The sequence below is a fragment of the Dunckerocampus dactyliophorus genome, chromosome 16, assembly GCF_027744805.1.
Source record: "Dunckerocampus dactyliophorus isolate RoL2022-P2 chromosome 16, RoL_Ddac_1.1, whole genome shotgun sequence".
Taxonomy (NCBI): domain Eukaryota; kingdom Metazoa; phylum Chordata; class Actinopteri; order Syngnathiformes; family Syngnathidae; genus Dunckerocampus; species Dunckerocampus dactyliophorus.
This window is the reverse complement of record NC_072834.1, coordinates 1,264,991-1,281,460: the sequence shown is the minus strand read 5'-3', so window position 1 is coordinate 1,281,460 and position 16,470 is coordinate 1,264,991. Positions and strand designations below refer to the sequence as shown.

General features: G+C 41.4%; 1 protein-coding gene across 3 annotated transcripts in view; it reads left to right on the top strand.

The window, feature by feature from the left end:
* Positions 1 to 15,592, top strand: part of atp2a3 (ATPase sarcoplasmic/endoplasmic reticulum Ca2+ transporting 3) — a 51,392-nt gene extending 35,800 nt beyond the window's left edge. Inside the window, exons 12-22 of one of the 3 annotated variants that reach the window (XM_054754758.1) lie at positions 132 to 248; positions 360 to 578; positions 2,314 to 2,649; positions 4,275 to 4,495; positions 4,561 to 4,763; positions 5,574 to 5,659; positions 5,873 to 6,006; positions 8,751 to 8,868; positions 9,856 to 9,973; positions 10,106 to 10,136; positions 10,217 to 15,590. In XM_054754758.1, coding sequence (XP_054610733.1) covers positions 132 to 248; positions 360 to 578; positions 2,314 to 2,649; positions 4,275 to 4,495; positions 4,561 to 4,763; positions 5,574 to 5,659; positions 5,873 to 6,006; positions 8,751 to 8,868; positions 9,856 to 9,973; positions 10,106 to 10,110 — 1,557 coding nt within the window. In that variant the 3' untranslated portion in view covers positions 10,111 to 10,136; positions 10,217 to 15,590. Of the gene's footprint in view, positions 1 to 131; positions 579 to 2,313; positions 2,650 to 4,274; positions 4,496 to 4,560; positions 4,764 to 5,573; positions 5,660 to 5,872; positions 6,007 to 8,750; positions 8,869 to 9,855; positions 9,974 to 10,105; positions 10,137 to 10,216 lie in introns of all 3 variants that reach the window. The other 2 variants (XM_054754757.1, XM_054754756.1) reach the window with 2 other exon arrangements.
* Positions 15,593 to 16,470: the final 878 nt, after the last annotated feature.

The following is a 16,470-nucleotide window of genomic DNA, read 5'->3' as shown; positions in this document are numbered from 1 at the left end:
TTGTGCTTGATGATGCTTAATTTAGGCACAAAATACGTACATGTTTGCTTCAATGTGCATGATTTATTATATTTTTGAAAAAGCTGACATTTTAGGGTCTGATGTATTTTTCCTGTTGCTCATCTTTTTAGGTGATCAAGCAGCTGATGAAAAAAGAGTTCACCTTGGAGTTCTCTCGCGACCGCAAGTCCATGTCCGTCTACTGCACGCCAGTCAAGCCGGGCTCACAGAGCAAGATGTTCATTAAGGCATGTTTGAAGACCACGTTACACATTCCCCCGTCGCTCCAACTGCCTATTAGAACTTCCCTTCTTTTTTTAAAATTTATCCGCCAAGTCAGTGACAGTTTTGTCCAACAGGGCGCTCCAGAGAGCGTGATCGAGCGCTGTCAGTACCTGCGAGTGGGAACTGGGAAGGTGGCGCTGACGCCAGCCTTGCGTGACCAGCTCATGTCGAAGGTCCGTGACTGGGGCACGGGGAGGGACACCCTGCGCTGCCTGGCCCTGGCCACACGTGACAACCCACCACGCAAAGAGCAAATGGACTTGGAGAATTCCAGCAAGTTTGTAGAGTATGAGGTAAGTTTGGCAAAACATCAGCAATTTTCCTTTCTTTGGAATTAAAGAGAGATGAAGAAGAATAATGGAACGTACATCGGTGGAATTACTTGGATTCTATATCCTGGTCGCTTGTTGCCGGGCAGAGTTTGCTGGTCTCACTCATAACATGACTAATTAATAAAGTGAGCAAACATGAAAAGCAAATACTTTTAGAAATACAAATGAACATTCTTCTAGCGCCTATTTCGGTTGGTTGCTTTGGGGGTTTTTTGACACAAATGAGATTGTAGATGCTGGGCACAGCAGGACCCGCTGCTCGCTGAGAAGAGCGATGCGTGCTTTCATGTCGGTTTCCAAAAGCGTCCATTAAGACCACAGAAAGTCTCTAGATTGTTGCCTTTTTCGGGGGAAAAAAAATCTATCTAGAGGGGTACTCGCTAAATATGGTGTAGCACAGGGGTGTCCCAGCGAGGGCCACACAGTGAAAAATGAAAGGACTTTCTTCTCCAATCTTCGTAAATGTTCGTCTCGTAATATTCTGACTTTATGCGCATACTATTTGGACTTTATTGCCATCATATTCTAACTTTTGCCCAACCTGATTTTTAAAAAAGTGACTACTTTTGTTTTGTTTGTTTCTCATAATAAAAAATAACAGCTTTTACCTTTAATATTTGAACTGTGCTACCAAAATGACATTATTTTTCCTGATATTATTTCCTGAGTTTATTCTTGTAAAACTTTTTCTCGTTCAAAGACAACTTTTTTTTTCATAATATTTTTGTTAAAATTGCGGCTTTTTTCCCCATTTGTCATGTTTTATTTTTCAATTTCCAACTATTTCAACTTTCTTCTTGTAATTTCCCTCTCATAATTATGACTTTATTACCATAATATTCGGACTTTATTTTTGTTGTAATATAACTTTTTCAGCGATGTAATTTTCCAGAAAGTACAACTTTATTTGTTGTTTTGTTTGTTTTTTATATTATGACTTCTCAAAAATGTTATTTTTATTCATAGTATTATGACATTTGACTTTTTTGTGTTTGATTACAACTTTTTCTCTTAATATTTAGACTTTATTTTGTTAAGATTATGCCCATTTTTTCATATTTGCGTTTTTTTAATGTATTTTGGATTTACAACTAATTGTCTGCTCCTAATTATGACTTTATTCCCATAATATTTTGACTTTATTTTTGTAATATTGTAACTTTTTCCACAATCTAATTTTCTAAAAATTACAACTTTATTTGTAGTTTTGCTTGTTTTTCATAATTTTTTCATTGTTATTCTCATAAAATTATGACTATGTCTTGTTTGACTGCAACTTTTTTCTTTTAATATTTTGACTTCATTCTTGTAAAATTGCTACAGATTTTCCATTTTTGCTGTTGTTTTTAGTTTTCAAAATGGCCCCCAGGCCACACTTTGGACAGCCCCGGTGTGGCATGTTGCATAACATTACCCAGCATGCCTTGCGGTCGGTAGAAGTGTAATTTTACGTGTATTTTGTGCATCTGTGTTTATTTTGATGTCCGTGTGGTGCGGTAGATGAGGTTCCATGTGTGTTGACTTTCTGTTGTTATGCAAACTACCATGAGTGAGGTGGGTGTTTGGTGAGTGACCTCCTGTTTTTTGTACAGTGTGATTACGTAATTGATAAGCTGATAGCCTTTGTACGTCCGTTGCTGAGTCACTACTACTGTTTGTTTATATGCCACATCATTATCCTCTTGTCTTAATTCAGTTGGGCCTCACATTTATCGGCTGTGTGGGCATGCTGGATCCGCCCAGGAAGGAGGTCATAGGCTCGGTGAAACTGTGCAACGAGGCGGGCATTCGTGTCATCATGATCACAGGGGACAACAAGGGCACAGCGGTGGCCATCTGCAGACGGATCGGCATCTTCGGCGAGGAGGAGGACGTAAAGGCGAAGGCCTACACCGGCCGTGAGTTCGATGACCTCTCCCCGGAAGCCCAGAAAGAAGCCGTGAAACACGCCCGATGCTTCGCGCGTGTGGAACCTGCTCACAAGTCAAAGATTGTGGGATACCTGCAGTCCTTCGACGAGATCACTGCCATGGTGAGGAGAATGAAGGACATGACTGCAGATGGCATCGTTTCCACCAAGCACGGTTTTGTCCATTTCAACTATCAAAACTTAATAATAAAACTAAATAACTGGTTTGTGCCAGTTTTGTCACCTGGAGTACGCCGCATGTGGAGTAGCTTGTTACGAAGTCCCCAACTACAGTACACGTATATTTAGTATTCATGGCAGTAATCCCTCACCACTTTGCACTTCCAATTTCACGGCTTCACTTTATCACAGCCTTTCAAAAATATAGTAATTAATAGATGAATGTGGACTTTTACTCAAAAATATGCACATTTAAGCACATTTGATGCATTTGTTAAATAAATTAAGCACTTTCAAGCATAAAAATGGCTAAATGACCTCAAAATAAGGCATTCAAAGACATCGTGATGATATGTAGTATTCTACACTGGACACTAGGTGTCAGTAACGTTACTGTCATGTTCAGTGAGACGCTAGACTTGACCAACAGGCTTTTATTGCAGGTTTGAATGCTCGCACAACAGGCAAGATGATCCCCAACATGGGTTACCGTCACGGCCGTAACCCCACACCAAGCTAATACGACGTCACTTCGCCCCCCACTCATCGCGGAACACGTTTACAGCAACACGCACGATAACATGAACACAAAATCAGTGCCTTACATTTCATGACGACTGGGCTCTACAAATGTTAAAAACCATAACCAATTTGACTAAAAACCACATTTCCCATGATGCTTAGAGAGCAGCTTCAGGAAGTAGTGACGTGGACGAGTGAAGTGGAAGCTAATATCACGTTTTGAAGTCTTATGCAGCGGTCTCCGACACATCTTCACTAAGTTTGATCAAGTGTAGAATTACTACAGCTTCTGTTTGGGCTACTGCAACTGCCAACCGTCCACAATCACCAACGGGTTTTCAAAAGGCTGGACTACTGCGTTATAGATGAAGAAAGCTCAAGCTAAATGGCTAATTTGCCTCGAGACAAAAGTGACTCCTAGAGCGACAATGGAAGATGGAGAGAGACTGACAACGTGTGTGACGAAAGAATTATGAGGCTGTTCAATTGTGATGCGGAAGAGGACGACTTTAATGGACTTTAGTTCCCAGGACAACGGCGATGAATGACTTTTCTGGTTTAACTAGCCATATTACGCTCACTGTTAAATTGAGTGGGTGCGGCTTACATACGCGCTATAGTGCGGAAATTGCAGTATATGTTGTTTTGGTATTTTTTATCTTTTATATTGCATCTGCCTAGCCTGTTGTGAGATAGGGAAGTGCATTTTATTCTTCCTCCAGATATGGGCTGTGAATAGAACATGACCAGAGGTCAGTGAGGTGTGATATGTTTCAGTCTTCCTCTTCTAAAACTGCTCTCTAAGACTCGGCAATGAAAAGCCTGCTCGGCTCGGGAAGGTGGTTTAAGGCAACAACGATATTTCCTTGCAGATACGCTTTCAAGCCTCCAATGCATGAATGAGGGAATGAATCGTTTATATTCTAAAGTGAAATAATGTCGAGTTTGACCATGGCCCTCAGTCATAGTGAAAATATTAGGAACGTCTGTCCGCATGATGTGGTGCACTTCTACATGAATGCAAACAATACCTTCTCACATTCTAGACTGGAGATGGTGTGAATGACGCCCCCGCCCTGAAGAAAGCAGAGATCGGCATCGCCATGGGCTCTGGCACAGCGGTGGCCAAATCGGCATCGGAGATGGTGCTTTCTGATGACAACTTCTCCACCATAGTGTCTGCTGTAGAGGAGGGCCGAGCCATCTACAACAACATGAAGCAGTTCATCAGATACCTCATCTCTTCTAACGTGGGAGAGGTCGTATGGTGAGGTACACCGCAGTCACCTCCACGTCCGTTTCCACAACTCATTTAGGTCTGTTTCTCTGCAGCATCTTCCTGACGGCAATTCTGGGTCTCCCGGAGGCTCTGATACCTGTCCAGTTGTTGTGGGTCAACCTGGTGACTGATGGCTTGCCTGCCACCGCCCTGGGCTTTAACCCCCCAGACCTGGACATCATGGATAAACCGCCACGTAATCCTAAAGAACCTCTCATCTCGGGATGGCTTTTCTTCCGCTACCTGGCCATTGGAGGTACAGGACCTACTTAAGAGCTGTTTTCCGTGCCTTAACACTTTTCATCAATTGACAAAGAACGCTGCTAAACTGACATTATTATTCCTCATAATGCTATGACTTTATTCCCGTAAAATTACAACTTTTTTTACGTTTCAATAACATTTTTTTCTTTGGATATTTTGGCTTTATTACCATAAAATTAGTTTTTTTTTTTCTGCCGTTTTTCCAAGGATGTCGACTATATTCTTCTTGTCATTTTCCTCTCATAGTTATAACTTTATTCCCATAATAGTTTCACTTAATTTTTGTAATATTAAACTTTTTCCTCAACCTAATTTTCCCAAAATTACAACTGTTTTAACAAATTACAATTTGTTGTTTTGTTTTTCAGCATACTATGGCTTAAAAAAAAACGCTCTTTTTTTAATATTTTATCTTTATGCTACAAAATGTTATTTTTCCTCATAAGATTTAAGCTAATCACTTGAAAATGACACAAAAACGACAGCACAACATGTAGCAGATAAGTAACACACATACGTCAACTACTACTACTGTGGGGAATAATAAATATCAACTAATTCTCTCAAAACGCGTAACTGGGAAGCCAGAATCACTCCCAGAGTCACGTGAGAGCGATGCCGGCTCCCAGCATGCTTTGCGGCACCTGTTTGGGGGGGGGGGGGGGAAAGTTGCTCAAGTTAGCAGTTTTTATTCTATTATTCCACTTGTGCTCCTTCACTGCAGTGATGGACTGAAAGGCAACGCATCTGCAGTACTTGACTTTGGATGGACTATATCAATAGTATGTTTTATTTGTCCTAGGATACGTGGGTCTTGGGACAGTGAGTGCAGCCACATGGTGGTACCTGTTTGATGACCAGGGACCGCAGGTGTCTTTCTATCAGCTGGTGAGTCGTTGGCTTCCCTGTTTTTCGACGTAAACCGAAGCAAACACGGACCGAGGTGCCGCTGTTTCTCTCTCTGAATGACGTGGCAGTGATTTCGCACTCAGCGATTTTCAGCCTTTTGTGGTTCTGAATGATCATTTTAATCTTCATATGTACTAGATGTTATTGATTGTGGTTACAATGATGACATGGTGATGTCCCGCCTCCACACAGAGACACTTCATGCAGTGCACGCAGGAGAACCCGGTGTTCCAGGGCATAGATTGTGAAGTGTTTGAGTCCCGCTATCCCACCACCATGGCCCTGTCTGTGCTGGTCACCATCGAAATGTTCAACGCCCTCAACAGGTCAGTCGTCGTCTCCTTTTAAAATGTCACGCTCAAATGTCAACTGTAAGATGGCGATAATTGACAGCGACGCTGTCACATGGCAGGACACCACTCCCTCTGAGAAAGCGTTCCACGTCCGCCTGCGGGATAACTGCACGATTTCCATGTCAGAACACACAACACGCCCATCGCAAATAATGAGCATAGCAAACAAACTTCATCTTGCTTTTGTAAGAAGTTTGCGAAGACAAATATTTGGAGAAGAAAGGGAAATATTGGTTTTGAAGGCCGCATTTATGGTTGCAGTTGCTCTCCAGAGACAATAACCACCAGACCTCAATAACTACGAGTACAATCAATTAATTCATCAAGTGGGAGCTGGAACAGACCTCCTGAATCTTAATTCTTCATCAGCCAAGGCCTCTTGAACAATTGTAAGCCGCAAAGTTGTTGCAGGCGCAGGGGCACTCACGCAACACAGGGGGGCGCTAATTCCCCAACATATCCCAGCATACAGTCATGGATTGTTTCTTCGGTTTATTGATCCATTTTAATGCCTGGCACAAATACTGACACATTTGTTTGGACAAGTATAATGACAACAAATATAGCTCATGGAAGTTTCATTTAAGAGCTGATATCTTGCAACTTCCATGTTTTTCTTGATGATAATCAAAATCACTTAGGTTCTTACATGAATAGCTACAGCATTTTACTGCCAAAAAATGTACCTCTTATGAGCTATGAGCTTTTGTTGCCATCGTCATATTTGTCCAAACAAAGGTACCTTTAGTTGTACCAGGCTTTAAAATGAACAAGAAACTGAAGAAACAAGGGTGCTCTAATCATTTTCTCCTTGACTATACAGTGTGTCACCACTGTGTGACAAGACGCAAAAACACAATAAAGTCATCCCTCGGTTATCACGGTTAATTGATTCAGACTTGACTGCGATATGTAAAGTGTTGCTAAGTAGGATTCCTTATTTATAAATGGAATATTTAGTAGGGCATCGAAAACCTGTTTAATACCTTCTAGACATGACATAACACTCCTACAGACACTTTTACACAGTATTACCCAATATAGTAGACATAATGATAGAAAATAACAGACTCACGTTGGTATTGTCTAGTGTCTCATCAATGTAACGTTCCTGCCACCTAGTGTCAGGTGTGTAATACTACAATACAGTATGCAATACTGGTGGTGTTGTCATTGCGCAATACTTGCTAACACTCAGCAAGTCTACAGGAGCTAGCTGACGTCACGCTTGTCACTTCCCAGGCCCCGCCTCTTAAAGGCGCACACAACGTCACGGATATTACACTACAGTTAACAATTTCTAAATGCCTTACGTTTGTATCTTCCTTCTCCTTCATGTAGCCATTTTATGATAGAAAATACTTCTAGGCATCTAATTTGCTTATATATGCATGTGCTTTCATTAATATGTTCCAATAACAAGGCAATAGCCACCACAGGAAGTAAAAAAGGAACAAAACAAGGAACTCTCCCAATGCTAACGTGTGTGAGTCTGTATTATGTTTTATTTATGACTATATGTCTTATTTTTTCTTATGATGCCTACTGTTTTGGGTAATATGAATGTAAAGGTGACTATAGGGGGTTTTCATTTCATTTCATGTCTAGAGGGTTCTAATATTGTTTAAAAAAATGTTTAGAAGGTCATAAACAGCTTTTCTCTGCTCTAACTACAAACATATTTGATTAGAAATAAGGAGTCCTACTTTGCAGAAATTCTCATCACAGTTGGGTCTGGAAGCAATTAACTGTACAAAATGGGGGATTGGTGTACGGCACACTGTTTTTTTTCTGTCTGGGGCGCACAACATCCCTTCATCAATGCCACCGTGTACACTCGTGCATAATTTTTGATCGACGTGCGTGACCTCTCAATTTCCCTGCACATTGTGGCCAATCATTGCCATTTTCGGCAATCGAACTTGTCCCTGTGTAGGCCTCAAACGCGAACTAACTAATCAGTGAAATGTGTCCCTGCATCCCGCACTCACATCCTAACTTCCTCGTGTACATTGACGGAGACGTATGTCCATTTGTGATAATAATCTCATCTCTCATTGGTTTGGCTTTATCCGCTTCATGTGAGCAGTATCCTGACCACAAATGAATATGAATATTTTTTTTCCTCCTTCATCCTTGCGGCGCCCCCTAGAGAATGCCGCCCTGGGCGACTGCCCATGTGGCCCGTAGCAAAAACCGCCAGTGCACAAGGCATGCTTGGATGAGTGCACAAAACCCCAACCTCAAGGACAAAAAGTCCCACAGACACACTCCAGGTTCTTTTAGACAATCTTTCCAGAAGAGTGAAAACTACTATTGCAGCAAAAACATTGTGGATGGAGCCAAATACTTGCTAGCACCCTTTTACTGAGCTGTTGTGATGCATTCATTGTAGTCAATGGACACTTTTTGTGTACTATCCCAACGTGATGTAACCCAAATGTTGCCAGACACACCATGTATGTCTCCACGAGGGCTGCATGATGTTTGTTTGTTTTTTTAAAGAGTTATCAAGCACACCTATCAATGTCATGAACCCTCACTGTGGTGTTAGGTGCTACAATTTTTACTATTGTCAGTTATTATACAAGTCACTTGTTGCCTGATATAATAACCTCCTCCTCCTTTTTGCTTGTACATGCAATGAATCGTTCAGCCCTGGTCTCTACTGTCATATTGTCAGCATGTGTTGATGTATGCAACTCCCCCCCCTACAGTTTGTCTGAGAACCAGTCCCTGCTCAGAATGCCTCCCTGGGTCAACATTTGGCTATTGGGAGCCATTGTCCTTTCGCTGTCCCTCCACTTCTTCATCCTGTATGTTGAGCCTCTGCCAGTGAGTACTTCTCTTTTCGGCTGTTTGTTGATTTGTGGGGACATTTTGCAACGATACATTATAGGTTGTTATGGCGATGGGTGGCATAACTAATTGCATATTGTTTATTTAATGCTAAGCCCACATCTCAGCTAGAAGTTATAGGTCACGGGTTCAAATTGAAGGATGCAGGGGGGCCACTTTAGTATGTTTTGTACATTACAGATGCTAAACCCGACGTCCTCGCGTCCATGCCTACCAGTGAGCGGTGAAAATCCACAAGTAATTGAATCGTAACAATGTCTCTTCTCAACGCACGCCTCGCTCCTCCCCCTCCAAATCCTCCCGCTCGCTTGAAGTTGACGTTCTCCTCCAATTTTGGATCAGCATTTGCTATAAAGGCGACTGTTGGAATTGTTAGATTAGGTTCAGCTCCAGTACACCCCCCCTCTCTTCACCAGCGGCAGACGCTAAATGCACATCCCAAAGTTGAAGCCCTAAGTATGCCTCACACCCTTATTAAAAGATGGCCCCTGTTGTTCGTTATTAAACGCATTGAAGGTATAAATGCATCGGCACTCGCCACTAATGAATGATGATGATGGTCGATAGAACAGATGAATCAGAGTCACGGGCCCTAGACAACCGCGCTAACATTCACTGCGTGTCCGTTGTACATCCACCTCACTCTAGCAGAGCACGAGGCTCCTCTGCTCTGCAGGCCGCTGGACGTCCTGCCTGGCCGTCGGAGAAGGCGTTTCTCCAGACCGCGTCTATAATCCACACTGCTTTCCTGTTGTAATTCCAGTGATGACTTAGATCGCATGCTAACTTGTGTTGGCCTTGCTGCAGGTTTTAGGCCCAGTTGTTATGTACAAGTTTCACTTTTGCATCTCCAGGAAATGATCGTAAACAGAGGACCACCTGTACTGTAGCGACCGTCTGCCCGGTCACCTGCTAGGCGTTGTTGCATGAGTCCCTAACTCTTCCCACGCTCCTGTTGTCCAGCTGATCTTCCAGGTCACCCCCCTTCGCTGGTCTCAGTGGATTGTGGTCCTGAAAATTTCTATCCCGGTCATCCTCCTTGACGAGGCACTGAAGTATATCTCCAGGAACCATCTTGATGGTAATTCCATGGCTTTGGTATTTAACATCTGTGGTCTTTCTGAAAGCCACTGAATGTTCTCATGAGTGTTTCAATCTGGTAGGATTTCATCCTTTTCACTATCTTCTTTTCTTCTCTGCATTTCTAATGCAGCCTAAATTCTTATCTCCCCTTCTATGGAAAGGTACAAACCTCACAGCGCCTCTTTACGATGTTTTCAGTCGGCCTTCTGTACGATTACAGTTTTTCTTCTGGCTTTGGCAGGTGATGAGAAGAAGTACCGGAGGAGATGGCAGCAGGACTAAGCCGCCCCCCCTCAAACACACTCCCATTGTTAGCCACAGGCCCCCGTCCCTCATACAAAAACACCCCATCTCCACGCTCCAGACTCCTCCCTGCTGTCGGACGCACCGCAGCTCCACAGTAGAGAGGCGTGAGTGAGAAGGCATCCAGTGTGTGCTCCCGCTGGCTTTGCTGTGAGTGTGGGCGTGAATGAGGCACATTTCCAGTACGGTGCATGAACTGAACTTGAAAGGGGGGGTGGGGGGGCCAGAGGAACGGATATTAATAATGCAGAGTGTGTGGGGCGCTTAAAAACAAAACAAAAAAAAAGAGATTGCTTGGTGGGGAGTGAAAAATGTCTGTTGTAGGGAGCTACCAAACCTGTGTGTGTGTGTGTGTGTGTGTGTGTGTGTGTGTGTGTGCGTGTGTGTGCGAGTCCACGCTAATCTGGTGGTACCGCCCAAGCTTCTGCAAATCCCTTTTCGAGGCGCGTGATGTCACGATCACCAAGCATCCTCATCACGCTTCCGTCTTTTCTCCGCCTTTGCCCGTCTGCGCTCGTGCTGAGGTGGTCCGCCTCAAAGCTTTACCGTGCGCGTCCTTCGGGCGACAGATTTTTTAAAATGATTTGGCTCTTGTAAGTTATTGCTCGTCTTGCACCAGCGTGGAGCGCGGTCCGCATTCATACAGTATATACGTAGTACTCTACTGTATATACATAGTACTCTACTGTATATACGTAGTACTGTACTGTATATACGTAGTATTCTACTGTATACACGTAGTACTCTACTGTATATACGTAGTACTGTACTGTATATACGTAGTACTCTACTGTATATAAATAGTACTCTACTGTATATATGTAGTACTGTACTGTATATACGTAGTATTCTACTGTATACATGTAGTACTCTACTGTATATACGTAGTACTCTACTGTATATACGTAGTACTCTACTGTATATACGTAGTACTCTACTGTATACACGTAGTACTCTACTGTTTACATGTAGTACTCTACTGTATACACATAGTACTTTACTGTATATACGTAGTATTCTACTGTTTACACGTAGTACTGTACTGTATATACGTAGTACTGTACTGTGTGTTCATTGCAGGCTTGAAGTCTCTCACGTTGTACAGCACCCTCCTGAACAAACTCTTCAAACCGTACAGTAACCCCTCACCACTTTGTGCTGCACCCCATCACGGTTTTTCAAAAATATCATCCTTGGTAATTCAGGCTGTTTTGTGCTTCAGTACAGCCTATCCTTAGTCCAAAATATGTAATATTGAAGCAGACTGTACCTATGTTTTGCCTAAATGAAGCGTTTCCAAGCTAAATGAACTGCAATAGAAATCTAAGGCATTCAAAAGACACATTCAGAGACATGATGATGTGTCGTATTCTACACTGGTCACTAGGTGTCAGCGATGAGACACACAAGCACCAGACTTGATTGCCAGGCACAATAATCCCTAACACGAGCTAATCTGAACCCCCGACCTCACTTCCTGTCCAACGCAACATATTTCCAGCAACACACACACACAACTATGTCTTTAATGGCGTATTTCCTCTTATTATGTCTATTATATTGGGTAGCAGGAGTGTAAAGGTGGCAATAAGGGTGTCATTTCGTGTCTGGAGGGCTCTAATAATGTTAAAAACTGTATTTAGAAGGCCGTAAACAGCTTTTCTATGCTCCACGTATAATATTTGATTTATAAATCACTTGCTACGATCAGGTCTGTAACCTATTGACCACGATAAACGAAGGATTACTGTCATGAGATTTTGCGCTGGCGGATTGTAACCAGAAAATGCAAAAAGACACAAAAGCAAGAGGTTGAAAATCTGTTTTTAAACTCAGAAGTTTGACATTTACCTTTATGAAAAAGTCCAAATCGGCACTAAAGTCTGTCGTTCAGGTCATTTAGACTGTCAGCCATTTACGCTCCTTCATCTCCCGATGGCAAAGGCAAGACGACTGTCCGTCCTTGAACGGGCCGGATATTTTAATTGCCTTTTGTTTTCTTTTCCCCAATTGAAGTGCAGATTTTGGCCGAACTTTTTCCAGCAAGGGCCACTTTGATATTTAGTAAAGCAACACAGAGATGCTACAAAGCTATATGGATCTTTTTGTATGACATCATTAAATGCTACTAAAAATGACCTTTTTTCCACAGTCATACCAGTTTATTCTTGTCAAATTGCGACCTTTGTTCTTCGTTCAATTATGACTTCTTTCTTAATATTTTGACTTTATTCCTGTTAAAATTAGAGCTGTTTTTCCATTTCTGCTGTGTTTTAAAATTTTCCAAGTAATTCATTTGAGCCTTCCTCTTGCACATTTCCTTCTCGTAATTGTAACTCTTTTTAAACAATCATGTATTTTTGCTTGATTCCAACATTGTTTTACTAAAATGATATTTTTCCTCATTTTACAAGTTTATTCTCATAAAATTGCAACTTTTTTGTCATTCAAAAATTATTTTTTCCTCTTAATATTTGGACTTTGCTCTGGTCAAATTTCTGCTGTTTTTTTTTTTTTTAATAATTTTCCAAATATTTCAACTTTCCTCTTGTGTATTTTCTTCTCTGAATATTTGGATTTTATTCCCATGATATACGTTTTCCCCCAACCTAAGATTCCAAAAATGACAACTTTATTCATTGATTTTGACTTTAAAAATAAAAATAAAACTTGTTTTCTTTAATATTTCAGCTTCATGCTACTAACATGACATTTTTCCTCAACTATGACTTTATTCTTGTGAAATTATGGCTTTTTTTCTTGCTAGATTACAACTCTTCTCTTTTTTTTACATTTTTGCTGCTGCTGTTTTTTTTAAGTTTCCTTGTTAATTTACATTTTTCGACTGCTGCGGGCTGATAAAATCACAGCTGTGGGCCACACTTTGGACACCCCTGCTTTAAGGCCACGGTCTTAAAAGTTTTGATGAGCGGTAGAACAGCCTGTTTGCGTTGGAATGTGGTTTTCAGAGAATGACAGCTCTTGTTTCTTCTTTTCGCACGTTCATGCTCTGCTTACAGTCTGGTTGCAATCCACCAGCGCAAAATCGGGATTCTTGTTGGATTTCCCGCCGCTCTGCAGGCGGTTGTGAACGCGTTGTGTTCCTAGGCTGTGATGTACGTCGGAACTTAAATGTAAGTTGGCACATAAGTCAGCCACACTGACACATGAAGGACGTAAAATACGTTAGAATAAGAATATTAATAAATAAAATTCTAATAATATAAAAAGAAGACTTTTTGTCCTACCTTCTTAAAATATTGTCCCAGGCTCCTCTTCTCCTCCCCGTGTAACAGCGCACAGACTCCATGACCCCTGTAGCATTCATTGGCATCTAATAATCTTCATCCTATCCTTAATGATGGTCCTGACACTTGAGCAGCTAATATTGGTTTCTTTCTATGATGTTCATTGTCACTTCCATGATGACGGCTTTCCTTTTCTTTGGCGCGCTGCCGCTCGAGGGGGGGGGGGACATAACGCAGTGCAAAAGTGAACTCGTTCTCCCGCGAGCCTTGCGTTTACGGACCAAAATTCAGTTTTTAATGAATTCCCGGAAGGGTTGTAACACGAAACGTCGTAAGCAGAAGACCACCCGTACGAGAAGACCTTTCTCATGAGTAATTCATCATTCATTCACAAGCATGCCTTATAAAGCCCCCACTGCACCGCCACATGAAACGTGGGTCAGATGAATGTTTCATTGCATTTTCAATCCACCAGTCCTTGATGCCCCAAAAGTGATCTTTTGGACACGTGTGTAGTTTGTTGTGTGCTTTGTGCGCTGCCCTCTTTGCTCGTCCTGCTTTCAAAGTGCTTTTGGAACTCACTTTGGGGGGGGGGGTTAAAGTAAAATAATGTACTCGACTGAATGAACACGCAAGGTTTAGATTGTGTCTTTTAACTCTCGATCATTTGTTCGGTGCCGGGCCTCGGTGCTCCGCGGACTGGGTCACAGTGGTTGTCTTTTTTTTCTGTCCCCTTTGTGCACGTCAAAAGGAAAAGTGTTGATGGGAATCTTTTTTTGAGAAGGTTGTAATATCGCCAGTTAATTTAGCAAGAGGTTTTGAACACCAAAGAAAGACAGAACCACGTGTGCCCCTTTCCTTGGCAACACGCTGGCCCGCTGGCCCGCTAGAGGTCTGTGTAGGCTTATTTACTACTGAATCCTCAATTCTGTACAGAAGATGAATATACGATTGCATGGAATCATGTTACTGTAATAATAACCTTTTACAGTTGAAAAAAATGACTTTTTTTCCTTTCAGCACTTCTTTACCTTTTTTTTGTAGATTAGATTTGTTTGGTTTTTACCGTTTCTGGGGTTTTGTGCGTGACTGTAGTGGACGAGTACGACGTAGGATTCATTTCTGACGCTGGTTAACGGATGGCTCGTGTTTTCTGGCGTGGGAATGATGAAGAATTTGTGAAATAACTGTCTGGTTTACACTGAGCAGCGATGGATCCTGGGGGAGTCACTTTTATGATGACAGTGAAATGTTTGCTCTGGATTCAGGCTCTCGAGACTTGCTGGCCCTTTTTAAGCAGGACTATCAGCATCTTGAATGTTTGCCCTCACCAAATGAAGTGGGCGCATGTCAACACGGCACCAGTGTGGTCTCTAGAGCCTGAATCCTACCTGGGAAAACATGAAAGGATTGCCTTGTGGACAATGTGGGCACCATTTTATAAATACAGACATGGAAATAAAGATTATTTATCTTATTTATTCTGACTTTTTCTTCTGTTATAGGCCTGTCAGTCATTCATTCCTTACATTAATTAACATGTTTAGCCTAATTAACGTATTGAGTATTGGGGCCACATTCAAAAAATTAATAATCTGAGGTTTTAAGAATAAAGCTGTACATTCACGAGAATGAAGTCGTAAATTTATGATGAATCACTTTTTGACGCAGGGCCATGCAGGATTCATAATAAATAAACAGAAAGACAAAGAAGAAGTGGACATTCTTACCAGCATTTGAGTGTGCTCAGAAATCCCAGAAAATCCACTCAAACTGTGAATTCAACTTTTAAAAAAATGACGTGGTGTCCTTGAACGCCGCCCCCCATTGCTCATAATAACACGTGTGTTCAAATGTTGTGCTACTTAAGTAAATCGTTTTTTCCAGACGTGTGCTATCTTTTAGCTTGATTGACATGTCTAGTTCATTTAGAGCTGTTATTACATACATACATACATACATACATACGTGCATACATGCATACATACATACATACATACATACGTGCATACGTGCATACATACATACATACATGCATACATACATACATGCATACATACGTACATACATACATGCATATATGCATGCATACATACATACGTACATACATACATACATACGTGCATACATGCATACATACATACATACATGCATACATACGTACATACATACATGCATATATGCATGCATACATACATACGTACATACATACGTACATACATACATACATGCATACATACGTACATACATACATGCATATATGCATGCATACATACATACATACATACATACATACATACATACATACGTGCATACGTGCATACATACATACATGCATACATGCATACATACGTACATACATACATGCATATATGCATACATACATACATACATACATACGTGCATACATACGTACATACATACATGCATATATGCATGCATACATACATACGTACATACATACGTACATACATACATATATGCATACGTACATACATACGTACATACATACATATATGCATACATACGTACATACATACATACGTACATATGTACGTACATACGTACATATATACATACATACATACATACATACATACATACATGTACATAATGCTCGCCTGTCGTTGAATCCTTGGCTTCATAGTAACAATGGGCATATTTCAGACATACTTGCAAATGGTGATTAATTGATTTGAAAATTTTGATCATTTGGCAGCCTTAGTGTTTTAACAAACACACACAAACCCCCACCAGTGTAATTTCCTATGTAAACCCGATCAACTGAATCATTTTGTGTTTTCTCTCATTTATAGCACCGTTATTTGATATAAAAGTAATTACATAACGTCACCATTTCAGCAAACGGAAAAACTAACGCGTGCATTAGACCTTCAACCACAAGGGGGCGATATCACACCTCCCCATTGGCAATTGCGCGCCA